Source organism: Astyanax mexicanus, chromosome 2 (genome assembly GCF_023375975.1).
Source record: "Astyanax mexicanus isolate ESR-SI-001 chromosome 2, AstMex3_surface, whole genome shotgun sequence".
NCBI lineage: Eukaryota > Metazoa > Chordata > Actinopteri > Characiformes > Acestrorhamphidae > Astyanax > Astyanax mexicanus.
Window position 1 is genome coordinate 54,381,308 of NC_064409.1, and position 18,365 is coordinate 54,399,672.

Sequence of the window (18,365 nt, forward strand, 5' to 3'; positions counted from 1 at the left end):
CCCACAGAGAGACAAACACTGGTTCAGGAAAGCCATTCTGCTTTATTACAAAGAAAAGAAAGAAGCTTTAAACGTGATCATAAAATACAAGACTGGTCAGGCTTTTGTTAGCGGTGTACCGGTTTTCCTTTTCCTATGAAATGCTTCTATTCAAACAGCTGCAACTGAAATGTCTCCACCCTCTGTGTTTCTGGGTATGAATGTCCTTGGTTCGAGAAAGTCAGGCCTTCCTTTTTTTATTTTTGTTTTATTTATCTTGGTCTTAAGTGCACAGGGTAACAAACGTGAAGCCCTGTCTGGCAGCTCAACATTATTAACACTATTGTTTTGTCTCTTTTGATTTTTTTGTTGTTTTTTGTTTGTTTCTAACACATAATGCCACCACCACTCACCTCCTAAAAATGAGGCTGAGCAGAGAATAGTTACCTTTTTCCAAAATAGACGTCATGTATATATATATAGATACAGCTATCTATATATATATATTATATACACATTCGTACATACATATCTTTATTCATGTGATGTCCAAAAAATTAAAAAATGTACACGTTTATTACAAAATCGTAACAAAGACTGAAAAGTGTTTTTTTTTTTTTTTTCTTCTGGAACAATGTAGCTCAGTAATCTCACAGCCCCCTGGGTGAGGATGGTCCACAAGCTGTTTTCCACAATGGTCACTAAAACAGTCTGATTTTGTAATTACTGGAGTTAGGCAGAGAAAACCTGACTGGGTATAGGATCGGATGCAGGATTAAGATGACGGGTCAAAGGAATGTTCAGGAGAGGAACAAAGGACAAGGAAGAGAATCCATGATGTTAACAGGATGTGCACCCTTCCAGACAAAAAAAAGGAGAAGAGCATTTTTTTTTCCCCACATAAAAAAGCACAAAACAATTTTTGTGTTCTTTTATTACTAAATAGTGCAACAATGAACATTGCATTTTTCTTCCGCCCTTTTGTATTCACATGTATTGGATTTGTTGGTGTGTCTGTCCTGTTTACTAGCACAGTACGTTTCGGAAAACGAAACGTAGCCTTTTTCTCTTGGTTTTACCAGTGTGTGTTTGTTGTACTGCAAGTCAGTTCTCCTGCCAAAGACCAAATGGGCTTTTGATCTGAGGCGTAAACAAAACACAGACCTGTGCTCAAAATGAAAGAAAAGAAACAAAAAAGCAAGAGGGTATTTAAAAACAGTGAAAATGTTGTGTTTTGAGTGTTGTTTTGGGCAGCACATAATTTGTAAGGCAGGGACCCTCCCCTCAGTTCTTAAGGTGAAGACCCCCCACCCCCTCCCCCCTTCCCACAGTCCTTGTCCAGACAGGTGAGGAATAAAACCAGGTTGTGGTTGGGCACGCCGGGTGGCTGGCCCTGAGGTCTGCTCCTGGAGCTCATAGATGCTAAGTGACTGTTTCAGAAGGCCTGCTGGGCCGGGTTGTAGTTGAAGGTGGTTGGCACATGAGGCCGCTCCTCAAGCTTGTCATATTCAAGGTGAAACTCCTTAAAATGGGAGAAGACAAGGGCTTGTTAGTAACATCTGGATTTATTACAGTGGTCTTGTCTTTCCAAAACAAACACAATTTGCTTTCTGTCTAGTAGCTGTACAATCTCAAAGATAAAAGCTTAATTTCTTATTGGTTCTAGGCTTAGATTTAGTTAAAGAGAAAAAAATGGAATAAGTACAGCACCATAATATCATGTGGAAGTTCTTTAACCTTTTCTGCAATTGTGCAGAACACTACAGCCTTTGCATCGCATGCTACTGAACTGAATAAAGAAAAATACAAGATGTCCTATCATTACCTTAGCTACCTTCCTCCAGTTAAGACAATCAAAGAAGTAGTATGTCCCTCTCTCATAGGTGTTGGTCTTCAGGGTGGGTTCCATGCCAGGTGCTCGTGTAATCCACACCCTCTCCTCCTTATGGTACCTCCAGTCTCGGTTGAAGCTGTAACACAGGGGCGTGGCAAAACATTGCAAAGGTTAAACTTAACAGAATGTGTTTCATTTCTTTCAGCTCTGATTGTAACTGTATCCCTCAAAACATATCAAAACACTTACTACACTTTCGTCCATCACTCCTGCAGTACCACAGAGGCTAACTGACATGCAAAACGTGATGGTTTACTTACAAAGAAATTCACTCTCAAAACTACACGTAATATAAATTACGTATCTGTATGTGAATAAAAATATAAAGTGATGTGATGCCTACAGTTCCACAGCAGCCAGAAGCTGTAAGAGATCTCCTCCATTCATGTAGTAGAGGTAGAACAGCAAGTCCTCTCCATAACGTGCCAGTTTTATTGCAGCCAGCTGTAAACAAATAATAACAAAACCATTACTCATTTTTTTTTAGGGCAAATGTCCAAAAAAGGCCACAACATTTCAAATCTTTTATTCTCTTAAGACAAATATATCCAGCAATAAGGTTTAAAAGAATTGTGCTATTCATCCTACACAGAAGATTTATTGGAATTAAAATTCCTTGGTCAGGAAAATCAGCAAGAAATTATTGACCTATAAATAATTAACGTACCTTGTCCCTTATATGAATGTTGGTTAGGTACTCAGAGGGAACATGGAAGTCTGAAAATAGAAACGTAAGGCCAATTAATGAAGGCCAACATTATTAAAATACTAGGACTGATAATAAACAATAAAAGACTAACCAATATCCTGTGGTCGACATGGTGCAGAAGCCCACGGAGATGCAAACTTAGGATACAGATTCCTGTTAGAAAAGGGTAGAGCAAAATAACATGACACTGATAATGTGAACTACTGGACAAGAGCACTGCAACCATGAAGGAGAGGAAGAGGGAGCTATCAGAGTAATAGAGGTGTGCCAAAAAATCGATTCACATAAGAATCTTGATTCTCATTTACTACGATTCAGAATCGATTTAAAATGTCCCAAAATCGATTCTAAGGTCCAATCCCATTTCTTCCCTTGGCCCTACCCCTCACGGTAAGTTCACACTGCAGCGGCACGAAGCGTTTTTCGCTCCGCCTCCCACTGCCCAAAGCGACCGTGGCCGCTGCAGTTTGAACTTACCGTCAGACCCACACAGAGCGTAGGTGTATGAGAATCACCGGTAAGATGGCAGAACAAGCACTATATTACCTTAGATTAACGTGTAGTTTTAATGTTTTATGGCAGAATGCTTCATAACAAGCATAAAAAAGATCGCTAGTAGTTTCAGTTTCTGTTAGCTAGCTAACTAGCTAACTTTCCAGTTCCACCTTAAATAACGCTACAGGTGGCAGCGGGCTGCAGCATTTAAGGCGGAACGGAAAAATAACAATAAGCTAATCAGAGCTAATTTCAGCTCCCCATCACAGAGGAATTAAGGAATGGACAATATGAATTAATTTCTCCACCTCCTGCCCCCTTTCTGAAGAAATACAACGGCCTAAAATTAACTAGTTAATCAGCAGCTGCTCCTGAACTTTAGCGCTCCACTGCTATCATCACATCAGCCCAGCAGCGTCACCTACACACCACCGCTAGTAGCCTTATAATAAAGCAGTGTTATTTATTATTTATTTATTGTTCATTAACGTCATTGTGATATCCCAGTGATTCCTCTGTCACTGAAGACCCACATTCCTGCACATTTTATTGTTTTTGTAACACATTACCTTCTCCAGGACCAGTGTATATTTTGGAGGCTTTTTTTTCAATAAGTTTTCAATAAATTTTTATAAATCAAATCGTTTTGAATCAAAAATCGATTTTGAATCGAATCGTGGCCCCCAAAATCGGAATCGAATCGAATCGTGAGATAGTAAAAGATTCCCACCCCTACAGAGTAACAAATCCTTTTTTCCTTGTAACAAATGAATGCACATAAATCAAATAAAGGTTTCTGACTTAATAAGATTGAAGCTACTTGTGTTACAATGTTTTTCTCCAAGTGATTAATATTCAATTTTCCCATTGTATTTAAACAGTTTTTTTTTCCTATTTATTTTCCCTAAAAATACTATCCATGCCTGTCCTTATGTGTATACGCTACCTGTATCAGCAGTGTGACTTGTGAATAGAAGCAAAGCAGAAAGAGAGTTGGCGTAAAAGTGACCGCAAACTAAAGCTTTTTAGGCCTTTTTTTGATGCAGGTGTTTAAATAGTCTGTTTAATTTTTATTATTTCTAAATTTATTTTCCCATTTTTTCCCCAATTTACACAGCCAATTACCAAATCCACTCATTAGGACTCACCATATCACTAGTGATGCCCCAACATCAGGAGGGTGAAGACTAGCACATGCCTCCTCCGATACATGCGAATCAGCCACTGCCAAGTAGCATCACAGCACACTCAGAGGAAAGCGTAGCGACTCGGTTCTAATACATTCTAAAGCATCACCCTTTGGAGTGATGTGGGGAAAGGGTTCCATCTACCCACCCAGAGAGAGCAAGCCCAATTGTGCTCTCTCAGGGCTCCAGTAGCCGATGGCAAGCTACATGAACAGGATTTAAATCGGCAATCTCCTGATCATAGTGGCAGCGTTAAGCCCGCTGGACCGCTCAGAGCCCCTCTAAATAGTCTGTTTAAAATGCTTTTCTCTCAGCCCCACAGGTCCTTTGCGAATTAGGTTTGATACCGTAGCTATAGTGAATATACTACTCTATGTTAATGTCAAAGTAAAGTGAGCATACAAGTATGTTGGCAGTGACGGTGTTAATTTTCACCCATGAAGGGAGCATAAATGACGTGTAGCTACATTTCTGGGGAGGTGCAAGTCAGGCAATGCCATAGGTGGTATTGCTGTGGGGTCTGTGGGCCTCAACTTTCCAGTTGGTATTGATGTGTGTGTTCTTAAGACCGTAACAAGCAAGTAAACTAAAAAGTAGTGAGGTTACACTAGTAACCATCAGGTAACGCAAAATAGTTAAAGCCATTATGAAGTCCTTATGGAAACACTAATAACAATAAATGAAATGTTTTCCTGTCTGTGAAAACGAAATCTCATACTCGGGAGAATTGAGATTGAGTCCCAGTGTAGTCAGGTCGCTTCCCAATGCCAGATGAACCATGCCGGGATCTGTCTCAGCTGCTCGGATGAAAGCTAGGAGCCCAATCATTCCAAACTGGTCCGTCACCATTCCTGAAGGAATGTTTGTAACTTTGCCTGTGGAGAGAGTAAAAAATATTATTTATATTATTATTATATTATTTATGAATTATTTGTATTTAGAAGAATTGAGGTTGCAAAATTACAAGCCAAATTACACAGGCAACAAATTGCTTCCATGACACCTTCGATGACACATCTAATAGAGACAAATTATATCTTCACAAAATCTCATTTAACTCTTTTCATTATAATAGTACAACATGCGTCACTACTGATGAAAATTCCTGTATTTTTTTATAATAATTGCAACATATGTCGCAGGAAAACATTTTTAATATCAGTCCCCCCCAACGTCATGCAGCCTTTCTACAAATGCCCTTTTAAATTGAGTAAAGATGGCAGACTTCATTATTTAAATTAATTTTTGCTCACCCAGCAAGCTTGTTTGTTGCCTAACCATTCCAATCAACTGATGTCAACGCTTTACTCTAACACTGCAGCCTGAATGTAATTTTCGCACCCTTTTTGAGGTTTCTCTACATCATAAAAGTACCTTTGTCAACAAGACAGGATGGCATTCTTTAAAACGGTGACTTAAATTCTGGAGGACTCCCTTTATAAAATAAATATAATAAACTGTAATTTATATAGAAGCTCACCATCAGGCAAGACCTGGATCCCCTTCTTCTGCTGGTTGTTGTTCTGTGCTGATGTTTTATCACCTGGGAACTTGGGGCCATCTGCACTGGAGCTGCTCTTGGTTGATGAGTTCAAGTTCTGCGAAGAAAGAACACAAACTATTATTTCTTGCTTTGTGCATTTTCAAATAATTGAGTTATATCTCAAAACTACAATTTGGTAAAAGCAGAATTTAAAAAATCAAAGCTTTGTAAGACTCACTGATTTGCTTTCGTCCGTGCTCAGCGTTGGATCCTTGTAGTTAGGCCCCGGCAGTGCAGGAAAGTCTTCGTTGTGAATCGAGAAATCTTGCGACTGCTCAGTCGATGGCTTTGTGACCATCCCAACTGTCACCATAAACAGACACACTTACTTCTAATCCATTATTTAACAACAATATTAATAGTCCATTTAAAAGTAGGATGCAAGCTAAAATAATAAACAGTATGTTAATGTACTTGCATTTTGTCTGAGGACAACCTAACTGTCAGTTTTCTATTACTGGCGAGTAATACGATCCCTCACCATAGGGAGCCCTTCCAGTCAGGGGATTATGCAACGGTGTTGGGTTGCCATTTCCTTCCCTCCGACTTCTGTCTGCTAACGCTGGGAAGTCCGAGAGGTCCAGTCCAGTCACGTTTTCACTTCCGTCTATAAAACAAAATATAGAATATTATGTATTGAGTGTAAATTGAGACATAAATGTATGAGTATGTATTGAGACATAAATTGTTTCTGCATTCATAATTTATAACTTAACAATAAGGTGATATTAAACACTCATCGGTTGCTTTAAAATGTTTCACCACTCACTTACCTGTCCCATTGAAGATGTTGTTCGATAAAGAGTTCATACCAAACCCTTGACTTCGCCCCATTCCAAAACCTGACATACTGAGGAAGAGTAGGAAAGTGTTATTACACACACGCGCGCGCACACACACACACACACACACACTCACACACAGGCCAACAAAAACTAACATCACATTGTTTTGAAGTCCATACATTTGATTACAAAAATATTAACATTACTGTTCATGAGTGGGGCTAAATATTTTATTAGTTTATTCATACTTTTATTTACAGGTCGCCCTGCACGGGTCAACAATTTGCTGTCAAATAGAGAATTAAGTTCAATGTACAATTTCAGAGATGTCTGACCATCTGTGCTGGATTTGAGTTGGGTAATCCTATACTGGAATATGTTGACATCAAGTGATCCTTTAAACCAATCAGAATTAGGGCTGTTTTTTTGCCAGCAGTTCTGCATCAGCACATACATTACTAAAGATTTCAGTTTTACAATAAAAAATGGAACTGGGCCTTTTAGAGCAGTTTGTTGACCAACCATTGCAGAAACTGGACTTAAGCTGTGTGTGGAAATAAATCATGTATTTTTTCCTGCACACTCAACTCATTATAAAATGTTATTCGAATTGTCTCTCAGATACCACAGCGAAGTGCAATACTTGAACACGTACTGTTTCCATGCTTGATCCCATTTATACCGTTGGCCACGGCCACAGCCACCACCACCACACACTACTGTGGCTACTTAGGTTGTGGTGGCTTAGCAGTTAGAGAGCTAACGATAACAAGGTTGTGGTTTCAGCAAGCTAACACTGTTGGGCCTTTGAGAAAGGCCCTTAGTCCTCACTGCTCTCCAGTTGCCACAGGAATGGCAGCCCACTGGTCCAGGCACATATGCTCACTGAGTGTGTCAAGTTTTTTTTAATACACAGCAATACTTAAATCATTAACAGCCTCCTTAATAAATGCATTAAGTTATCATAGGTGCCAATACATGCCAGCCTGGACTTTGAGTTATGCCGTTAGGAACAGACATTGTACCTGTTGATGGTGAAAGGTTGCTGTCGTGCTGGTTGCTGCTTTGGCATGCAGATGATGCTGGGAGAGCTGCGGTTGGGGCTGCCAAGGCCCGAACTGCCCATACTGTTGGTCCTGCCACTCATGCTCATGCCCTGACCCACCTGCGAGTGATTCATAATGTTCCTGGTATTCATGGGAAGAATTCCCCTGCAAATCAAAAGAGAATGTAAATCAGGTATATGGGGCATCCCCACACTGTTCACAGAGAACAAACAAGAAACATAACAGGAAACGTTGGATAAAACTTTGAAAGCAGGCAAAGTCATAGGCCTACCTGTTCGGCGAAGGTGGGGTATGGAGGGACATCGTTGGGACGCCCGTTGTTGGGGTGTTATGGCTCGGTAACTGAGTACCTTGTGTTAAACTCCGGTTTAACTGAGGGTTGTTGTTGTTCATGCCCCTTATTGAGAAGCCTAGTGCACCTACAAGAATCACACCAGAAAAATCATATATAAAACATTTTTATATTTAATGAGTGGTCTTAAAAACTGCAACACAATACAAGCAAATTTAGAGAAATGTACTCACTTTGTGGACCATACAAACTTGCACCAAGCTGCGACAATTGACCTGACGACGATGGTGAGGGAGATGCCAGCATCTGCAAGATTTACAAACTCTTTCATTTTCCTACATTTGTGCTGCACAAATTGTATTTTTTTTTGTAACTTGTCAACTGAAGGCATGTAACTTTTGCTCTTACATCTTTCTCTGTTCGATGAGGAAACATCGAAGGCTGACCATAGTACATGCTCTCATCTGGGTAGTCGCTTTCGACCCCCTCAAACTTCTTTCTTGTAGCACTGAACATTCCGTTCGTCACCTGAGAAAAAACAATAGTTTTAGAAGGTTAAAAGGAAAGCCAGAATAACTGGATTTGATCAGAGATGTTCTAGAGACCACTTTAAGTAGAAAACAAGAAACTTGCTTTTTACATTTACTAAACCTTTACTGGACTAAGTTGTAAAACTCATACTAACATAAGATGTATTTTATGATTTAACTCAGTTATTTAAAAAAATACAGGATCTTTAAACAAAAATATATTTTTTTTGTTTAAAGATTAGTCTGGGAGTAAACTTGTAAAGCTCTGTGAAACCCAGAGCTTCTTAATACTTCCTGCTCAGGACCAAGTTTAACTCAGATCAGTAAAACAGGCCCCAAAGCTACACAATATTGTCAATAAAAGCATTCAGAGCTTTTCTGCCAGTGTTAAGATTATTATGGCTGTTGTGAAAGAGATCTGAGCGCATGAGTTCCATGTGACCACACAAGAAAAAAGTAAAAAGGTCCAAATAAATCACACAAAACAAGCTTCAGAGCGAACAGGCACTAAAGAATAAACAAAGTCAAAAGCAATGAGAATAATTACACTGCTCATCACTTCCATTGTTTACATTAACACTTGCTACTCTTGTTAATAGCTACCTTGACAGTTTGGCACTGACAGATAACTTATGTATAGCTAGCTAATATTAAGCTGCAAACGTGTGTGATACATTATAAAGTGGTTAACTAGCTAGACGATCCGCGTGTTAACGATATAACCTAAAAAGGATCAAGCTAAAAGCACAGAGACCTGCTGCTTTAAACACAGTAACGAGCTAACCGCTAGCTAAGCTACCCAGTATACATCCAGAACACATCTAACTCTGGACTACGGCTTATAATCGTGTTAGCCAGCTAAGCTAGCTAACGCTAACTAGCTGGGCAAACTCTTTCGGTACAGACAGAAGCTCGTATTTTTTTCTTTTACGGTGTTGTATCGTTAGATATTGCTTTCAAGTTTGCAAAAATGAATTAGCTAACTACATTAGTTTGTTAAAAAACAAAAAACAAATCCACAATATTTTACTCCGGATTCTTAAATAACGCTAGCTAAGTTAGTTATCTAGCCGGGCTAACGAATTAACGTTAGTTATATAGGGTTAGCTAACCTTGCTAGTTAAAATAGCGGTATGAACAGACTGCTCGTTAGCTTAGTTGGCTTAGCTAACTAACGTCAGAAAATTAAATGGGAAGCTATTGATGGATATGAATCCAACCAACACGATAGCTTCTTAAGCTAGCTAGTTAGCTAACTAGCTAACCTGCCTAGTTGGTTAAAATAGCGTTACGAACAAGCTAACTAGCGTCAGAGAATTACATTGGGAGCTATTGATGGTTATGGATTCAACCAACCCGATAGCTTATTAGCTAGTTAGCTAACTAGCTAAACCTAGCTAGCTTACAAATCCAACAGCAGGTAGATAGCTAAGCTAGTTAGCTACCGAGCTAAAGTTGCTCAGTCTACATAATAAAAAAAAAACATCTGAACAGCGGCTGACGATACTGACAAAACACGGCTTCGTCCACAACACAGCAGGCTAAACCAGACTCCAGATTAGACCGTGGATCGCGTTTCAAGTCGCGGCACAACAGTTTCTTTTAATTATTTACCGGATGGAGCACTAGCCTTTAGCTCGTAACACAGCTACAGATAAAGCTAGAGCTAGCTTAACAAAGTCTATCCGGCTGTGTTCGGTGGAGGCGGTGTAGTTTAGCTAGGCCACTGCGCCTCCTGCTCCGCTCCAACCCGCATCTCTATCTAAGCCCTTTAGCTTCAGGTATCAGGCTGGTGCTAACGCAGCTAGCTCGGACAAAAACACAGAGACGTACGAGTCCGTGTAAAGCCATCTCTCCGCGAGTTCGAGCTCAACCTACATGCGAGGTTGAAAACCCTCCGACGCTACAGCTCTGTTTTCGTGTTGTGTTCGAGGCGGGCCGCGCGGAGTGGTGTTTTTTGTTAATAAATGAAGAAATCCACTAACCGCATTAATTTCCCCTCTCCTCGTAGACCCAAGATGGCTGTGTATCCTGCAGCCGAGAATCCTGGGTGAACAGCCTTTACCCCCTGACCCTGCTCTGGCCTCTACAGCAGCCCTCACTGCTTTACATTAATATTATTATTATTATTATTATTATTATGGGCCTTAAATTATCACTTATTTTACTATATTCAGGTTCTTCAGTAATTATAATCACGACATTACTGTTCACATTTTAGCTTCTGTATAAACGTTATAATGCACTAAATGAGCTATTCCATATCTCTAGTTAACCTGACTTCCTGGGCCAGCATCAGTATTCCCCCCACAAGATACCCTGTTTGACTGATTTATACTAGTCTTTCATAGCAAGAATATTGGACATAGTGGCCTAAACTAACAAAACATAAGTTACAGTTGTTACTATATAACATTTTCAGTATTAGTTCCTCTAACTAAATTATTTTTAGCTGAGGCCTGTTCATGTTGTTTCTTTGTTTTAAATCATTTTACACATAGATATATATTGTATTTATGTTTTATTTATTTTTGTCCATACTTATTTAATAAAAATTAAATGAAAGTAGCCAAAGACAATTATATGTAAATGTATGTAAACTTGTTATAGCTTTTAGGCCATTTATCTCTGCGATAAGAGTTTGCTTGTAAAAGGTACAATTAAACATAAATAGAAGTTATAAAAGAAGAGTTATTTATGTTTATTTGTACCTTTTACAAATAAAATAGTAACAAATCATTTGTCCTTTTGAAGGAAATAAAGTAAATAGAAGCCATATCTTGTCATTTTTAAGAAAGTGCAAAAAAACAAAAGAAATGTTTAATAAGCACATTTATGATATTATGTTATGTTATGTAATTATGTTATGTTATTTATGTATTTATTTATGTTTATTTATATTTGTATATTATATTTATATATATTTATATTTATATATTTATATGTGTATTTATATGTGTATTTACTGAACAAATAAAACCTTTTTAAGATTCATCTGTACATGTGCCTTAAATGTTATGTATGTAAACTGATTGACAAAAATGAACACCCTGGATTGCTGGAAAACTTGGCATTTAATTATGTCTCAGACAGATTTGTAAATCATGTTTATGCCTAGAACTGGGAAGCTGGAATTTCCTAGTTTTCCTAGTTTCCGGAAATCTTAACTTGAACGCTCCTACAGGTCAGATTTCCTACTCAAAAAAGTTGGGGGAGCCTCGCCAACCTTGAGTTTAGAATCCAACGTTCACAATAGCCGAATATCCCGGGTAAATGGAACTCAGTGTTAGTCTTGCCACAAGAGGGTATAACTGTGACAGTCAGTCACACCTAGTAGTAAGACAATGCTCACTCACACACAGCAAGTTTTTCCCAGAAATGTCTTCGCCAGTTGCAACACTTGGCCTGTTTGATCAACAGATTTTCAACAATTATGTGTTTCTTGCACTTACTTCATCAGTGGATGAGTGGGCAGAATCTACAGGCCCAGATGCAACATCTGTGATCAAATATGCATAAGCATGCCCTCTGCTCCAATTTAATATAAATATCACATCAAACCGACCATAAGTGATTATAGTAGTCATACCACACTTCAGCTTAAGGGTATTTGCATACATTTACACAGTCACCATCATTTAAGATAACCATATCATGTTTGGCGCATAGCCATAACAAGTATGATACAGTCATTTTAAGTATAATGTTTTATATCCACTGCATGCAATCACTATCTGTAGTCTGTAATTCACAGACTATTATACTTATGCTTATACTTATATTACAGACTATAACTTATGCGGAGAATCTTCTCTGTTAAGTCTCTAAGACAGTGGTTTTGCAAACTTTAAATTGGCCACCTTTGTAATTTTGTTCATGAAACCTTCTACAAATAGTATCTGACAAATACACAACCAACTCCTCAAGGTTGTTTTTGACCTGTCAGATAGACAATTAAAGATTTTTCTGAAGATTAGTAAAGATTTTATCAGTGGAGTTCTTCCTTGGCCTACTAGTCCCTTTAAGAATAAAAACTGAGCAGTGCACTGTTTCTTCTTAATGATAGTCCATACATTTGATTTTATAATCCCAAAAATATGTCCCAAACAATATAGACGTCACTGTATGTGGAAAAAAAGTTTATTATATTTATTTCAATATTTATATTAACATTTATTATGTGACATTGATAATGGTAGAATTTGGCAGTTGACTTTCATCGATAATGTATGAGTTTTTTTTTTTTCTTCTCCAAACTCTAGACTTTTTTAATTCAGGTTTCCATTATGTAAGTTCTGTAAATATGAACTCAGTCATAGCCATTTATCAACAACAATGGTGTAAAGACTAGTACACACTTTCTTCATTGTACAATTCTGCTGGCAGAGCATCAACATCATAAGCTCTTGACAGAAGCTCTCCGCTCTGCCAAATAACCACACAGACGCCCAACTGGCTGGCAGCTACAGAGTGATGACAGCAAGTTGAATACTGATGTCTTTCTTTCAGTAGAGTGACATCTCTGGTTTTACTGCAGGTGACATCAGACCATCTCTGTATTGTCTATAGTATACTATATACTCAGGGTTTTAATTTCACTGAATAGGCTGTATGTACAATGTATTACAGTTTCGACTGTTAATAGTGCAGTGTGTAATATTTGTATGTATGACAGTGAGTACATTAATGCATATCACTGTATGTTTTGTGCCTCTTCTGCTGCAATGATGTGTGGGTTCACACACTCAAGACTTTCATTTTCATTTTCAATTTTATGTGATAATCTTAAGTAAACACTGACATGTTTAAATTCTGCCTAGTTCCTACATGTGTGTCTAATCCACTGACAATACAAGTCTACTATTACAGAGCCAGGAAAGGGTATTTCCTGATTCCTTGTTTTGTTTTGCGTGTTATGCATGCTTAATTATTGGAAACTTTAAACTAAATTCAATTTAAGACTAAGGCATAAAATATTTTTAAATGGGAACAGCTAAAAATGTTTACAGGTTAATCAATCAGACAATTCATGCATTTAAGCCACCTCTGTTGAATTTAAACATAATTTACAGTAATAAATATAAATCACAGTAATTTGAATTACGTATATGGAGATAAAATGTCTCAACAAACAACACATGATACAGGGATCAACAGAAATACTGGAAGTTTTTTTATTATTATTATATTGTTCGAAAAGGTTTTACTAAGAAAACTTGAAAAACAGTTGTGAATCATCTCAAAAGTGGCTGAACACACACAAGATCACCAAGAGCATATAAGGAACTGTATCTCTAATTATGCAAAACATTGGGGTGGTAGTTTGATCTGTATCCTTGGTGAATTGCCATAATTAACAGAACAAAACAATTCTGTTAGTCTACCAGAAAATCCTGCAATAGTGGCCTAGTTAAAGTCTTGATTTAAACCATATTGCTGTGACAGGAAATACATGCATGTACTCAAAGTACTTCAACATGGCTGTATTATTGTAGAAGAGTAATAGTGACCTTTTTGTCTCGAACAACTGAAATTATTATTTAAAATCTGCTTTTTCTCATGTTCTTTTTGGCCTACTGAGTTTATTAGCAATATCTGGATGGATATCTGCCGCCGTTCTCCTTCAGTTGTCACCGACGTGTGTTTCAGAACTTTCGAATCGGACAGTTCTTCGCGCCTGACACTCTGGCAGAAACTCCACCCTCTTTGACTAGGTCTGCCTACACACTAAGAAAAGTAAGTACAGATTTGTACCTAAAAGAGTACAAAGCTTGTCGCTGGGGCTGTACCTTATATTGAGGTACAAAAAAGTACTTTTCAGTGAAAGTCCTTTTTTGTACCCCATATTTTTGTGCCAGTAAAGATAATACAGATTATAAACGTTATCATCAACTGAATATGTGTCAAAAACTTGATGATCCAAAATTGTCTGGCTTTCACATGAAAAATGTGCAATTAAAATATATATTGTTTATTAGTACAGTGATAAAGAATACAGAATGTACCATTTGGCTGGTTAAATGGTACAAATCTGTCCTTATTGCTGTTAGGAAAGACTTTGTACTTCAAAGGGAACCAATCTGACCCTGTAAAGACCAATATTGTACCATTGAGGGTACAATTATAAAGAATGTACCTTTGAGTACAAAAAAGTACTCATATCGTACATCTGTTTTTTAGAGTGTAACAACAGAGCGATCTATATTCTGATTGGCTCAACGAGAGTACATTATAATATACAGCCGATGGATTGGCAAGCGTGAGAAATACCATGTATACATGGTATTTCTCACGCTTGCCAATCCATCCATGTATACATGGTATTTCTCACGCTTGCCAATCCATCGGCTGTGCAACAGTATGGCTGTGCAACAGTATGAAGTTGAAATTGGCACATTTTTAATCTCCAAATTCCCTATTGAAGACAGACCAGGACTGCAGGCACAGCCATGCCTTCATAATGTGTGCAGCATGTGGTTTTGCATTGTCTTTTTGAAAAATGAATGGATGTTGGCATCTTGAAAGCAAGTACATTATCTCAGTATAAGATCTCAGTGTACCTTTCTGTATTAATGCTGCCATCATCTAAAAGTGTATTGACATAACCCCACGCCATGACAGACCCTGGCTTTTGGGCTTTAAAAATAACTGACTGGAAATACCTTTAGCACATGCCATTAATTTCTTTCAAACATCCCCATTCATTTCTTCCAAACCAAGATCTGAAATACTGATTAATCTGATGACAATACATGTTTTCACTGTGTGATTGTCCATAGATGCCTCCAAGCCCAGAGAATTCAATGCTGTTTTTGGACATGGTTAACACAAGGCTTCTGTTTTGCACAGTGTAAATCACAGCTGTTTAGTTTAGGCTTGCACTCTTGCCCTTTATTCACAGTGAAACTGTGGGTTCTTTGCTTATTGCTTTTCGAAGACTCTAAAGCATGATTACCGTAGCCTTTGGACATTGCCTGTGTGATGTCACATCATTATTTATTTATTTAACTTATATACTGGTTCTAAATTGCTGTCATTCCACTTTTGTCCTCTTATATATATAACCTGACCACAATTAACTGTTGTGGCTGACTGAGTCTGAACACTCTGAGCTGTTGTGGCATGCAAGAAACACTGTGGGCTGTTCTGGCATTTTGATATAGGATTGTTGAGTTGCTCCACTTAAGTTATCCTTGTATTTTGCGGGTTAGGGGCTAGATAGCACACACATATGGGAGGGGCTTAGATTGTCTCCACATTCCTTAATCACAGGACACTTCTTATCACTGGCACTGGCCAGCTCCGCCTTCCAGAGCCTGGGAAGTCATGCAACATAAATGAGGGAGGGCAAGCTGGATATCATCTTTGGCACTTCCAGGAGTCAGCCAGGCAAAGCTTTGAGCAAGGCAGAGGTCTGAGCCCAGTGTGGAGTAAAAAAAAAAACAATAAATGGGATGGGATAGAATGGAATTAAATGAAGGAAAGATTCTCTTCAGCTGCTTAGTAAGTAATGATGTTTATAATATTTGTAATAGACATTAGCAATGCTAATAAAAGTTAATTTTATTTACATTGTGCCTTGATAGTTCCGAAGGCCATTTGCAGTCAATAAATCGATAATAGAACAAGTGTTTTATTTAGACTTAGAGCAATGCTTGTGTGAAACACACAGATCCAAGCTTTTGTGTTAATTATGGTTATTGGCTCAACTGAATTAAGTTATTACTAATGGATGACAAAAGATTATCTATTTCAGATTTCTATTAATGAGCTCTCCTACTTCTATATCTGTTCTCCTCATGAAGGGGGCATGAAATTGGACTGGAATAATGGGAAATGTTGTTCGTGGAGCTGTGGCCTTCATTCCATCAGACCGGTGTCAGCAGTATTTGGTGGGGGACTTGAAGGAGATGCCCCATGACTGTACTGTGGATCTGAGCAGTCGTCAGCTGCGGCGCTTCCCCATTAGAGCTTGTGCCTTTAGAGAACTTGTTAAACTTTACCTTAGTGATAACCACCTGAGCAGTCTGCCACCTGAGCTCCACAACCTACAAAAACTACAACTTCTAGCGCTGGACTTCAACTGCTTTGAGGAGCTGCCATCAGTTGTTTGCAGCCTTCGGCAGCTCAATATCCTCTACCTCGGGAATAACAGACTGTACAAACTGCCAAAAGAGCTGGCCAAGCTTTCCGAACTAAAGACACTGTGGTTGGAGACCAACTGCTTTATAACATTTCCAAGTGTTGTGTGTAAACTTCCCAACCTGAAAACCCTACATCTGGGATACAATCAGTTTCGTAGTTTGCCTGGTGAGTTGGTCAGGTTGGATGAGCTGCGGAGTATTTGGCTGGCAGGAAACTTGCTGAATGAATTTCCGCCAGTGCTTCTAGAAATGCATTATTTGGAAGTGATTGATGTAGATAGAAACCGCATTCGGCAATTTCCAGCACTCACTCAACTAAGAGGACTGAAGCTGGTCATTTATGACCACAACCCTTGCGTTAATGCACCCTTAGTAGGGGAGGGTGTGAGACGGGTTGGACGCTGGGCTGACTGCTCTGAAGAGGAAGATGATGAAGCTGAAGGAAAAGTCACTGAGGCGTCCCTAGAGGTGAGATGTCAGCTTCCAGAGACAGAGTGATATGAACACTACAAATTGTGGAATATATACTTATTTATACTATCCCACAGTATAATTTACATGTAGCAAGACACTGAACAGTAACACTTAAGTGTTGGTATTTTAAAATGTTGTTAAATTTTGTCTGGAAGCATAAAAAAGCACAATGACACCAAGAGACAACTGCAGATTTAACTGTATTAAATAAAGTAAAAATACTAAATATGTTGTTGAGTTTCTCTTCCTTACACTGTCTTTACCTTTCTATTCTTAGGAACAAATAATCACCAAGACCTTCATCTGAAATCTCTGTAATTCTCTTGATCCAGATAATTTATTACAATAATGGATTGTTACATTTCTACAATGTACCTCATCTTCTTAATAATGCATGTTTCATGTGACAGATTTGGGTCTTCATTTTGATGTAAGACCGTTAATAGACTTTCATCATCATTCTTGCTGCTCCTGGTCTGTGGTAGAGCAAAGTGTTTTGCAGACTGTGGTTCTCTGCACAGGTCACACATACACTCATATTGGTCTCTCTGTGGTATGTAATTTATTTTAATAATGTGAATGATGAATTGTACGTGTAGATTTTTTATCCATTTAAAATGTCAGAATCCATACCATATTAATAATATGTTGAAGAGTACATTTCTTTTGAAAATTCTAGCTCAGGGCCAGCGTTTGCTGGTAGCTGGGTGTTAGATGGTTTAAGCGGGTATTCTTTATGGTTAAAAAGATGATTATTCTGACATAAACATACCCTATGCTGTGAATGTTGCTTTTGATTTTGGTCACGCTGGTTATGCTGGTTGCCGTGTGTGGTCTTGTTGGTCCTTCTGGAGGTTTGAACTGTAACAGTGTAACAGTACACAGTAATATACAGAATAAAAAATAACATCTGCAGTAGAATAAATATCAAAGAACATTACTGTGCAAAAGGAGTAACAATGCAACAGGTTGTCAAATATAAATAATCACATTAACAGTGCAAGGATGCAGGTAAATAGCTGTGGCATGCAGAAGCTTTTGTCCATACACAGGCTTCTGCCCAGGCATAGACTTCTGCCCATTCATACTCTTCTGCTCATTCACAGTCTTCTTTCCAGCCCTGGGCTGCTGCCCATTCACAGGTTTCTGCCCATTCATAGGCTTTAGCTTGGGCATATGCTTCTTCCCAGGTTTCTGCCCTTTCATCAATTTCTGCCCAGCCACAGGCTTCTGCCCTGTCCCAGGCTTGTGTCCATTCACAGCCTT

The 18,365-nt window shown here is 38.5% G+C and overlaps 2 protein-coding genes across 5 annotated transcripts; one reads left to right on the plus strand and one right to left on the minus strand.

Annotated features, from left to right (window-relative positions):
* Positions 1 to 22: 22 nt before the first annotated feature.
* Positions 23 to 10,572, minus strand: cnot2 (CCR4-NOT transcription complex, subunit 2). 3 transcript variants are annotated; one of them, XM_007246588.4, is made up of 15 exons: positions 10,467 to 10,572; positions 8,360 to 8,479; positions 8,185 to 8,257; positions 7,931 to 8,078; positions 7,618 to 7,803; positions 6,581 to 6,657; positions 6,289 to 6,414; positions 5,986 to 6,110; positions 5,745 to 5,862; positions 4,983 to 5,139; positions 2,674 to 2,735; positions 2,541 to 2,590; positions 2,217 to 2,317; positions 1,805 to 1,949; positions 23 to 1,501 (listed from the first exon to the last, which is right to left on the minus strand). In XM_007246588.4, the coding sequence occupies exons 2-15, from the start codon at positions 8,465 to 8,467 to the stop codon at positions 1,415 to 1,417; spliced, it is 1,563 nt and encodes a 520-aa protein (XP_007246650.1). In that variant the 5' UTR covers positions 8,468 to 8,479; positions 10,467 to 10,572; the 3' UTR covers positions 23 to 1,414. The 3 variants fall into 3 exon arrangements, with proteins under 3 accessions (XP_007246650.1, XP_007246651.1, XP_007246649.1); XM_007246589.4 differs by having other exon boundaries at positions 10,360 to 10,468; XM_007246587.4 differs by lacking the exon at positions 10,467 to 10,572 and adding an exon at positions 10,315 to 10,347.
* A 5,239-nt stretch (positions 10,573 to 15,811) lies between these two features.
* Positions 15,812 to 17,325, plus strand: lrrc10 (leucine rich repeat containing 10). Of its 2 annotated transcripts, none has more exons than XM_015605116.3 (2): positions 15,812 to 15,984; positions 16,238 to 17,325. In XM_015605116.3, exon 2 carries the CDS (start codon positions 16,311 to 16,313, stop codon positions 17,121 to 17,123), a length of 813 nt encoding a protein of 270 aa, XP_015460602.3. In that variant the 5' UTR covers positions 15,812 to 15,984; positions 16,238 to 16,310; the 3' UTR covers positions 17,124 to 17,325. The 2 variants fall into 2 exon arrangements, with proteins under 2 accessions (XP_015460602.3, XP_007246648.3); XM_007246586.4 differs by having other exon boundaries at positions 15,815 to 15,984; positions 16,287 to 17,325.
* Positions 17,326 to 18,365: the final 1,040 nt, after the last annotated feature.

Excerpts from the sequence above, each read along its gene's own strand:
- cnot2 (XM_007246587.4), bottom strand. Across the intron at positions 6,658-7,617 it reads CAACCTTTCACCATCAACAG|TATGTCAGGTTTTGGAATGG; the intron begins GTACAATGTCTG and ends ACTCTTCCTCAG. Across the intron at positions 2,591-2,673 it reads ATGTCGACCACAGGATATTG|ACTTCCATGTTCCCTCTGAG; the intron begins GTTAGTCTTTTA and ends TTCTATTTTCAG.
- lrrc10 (XM_015605116.3), top strand. The coding sequence starts at position 16,311 with ATGGGAAATGTTGTTCGTGGAGCTGTGGCCTTCATTCCATCAGACCGG.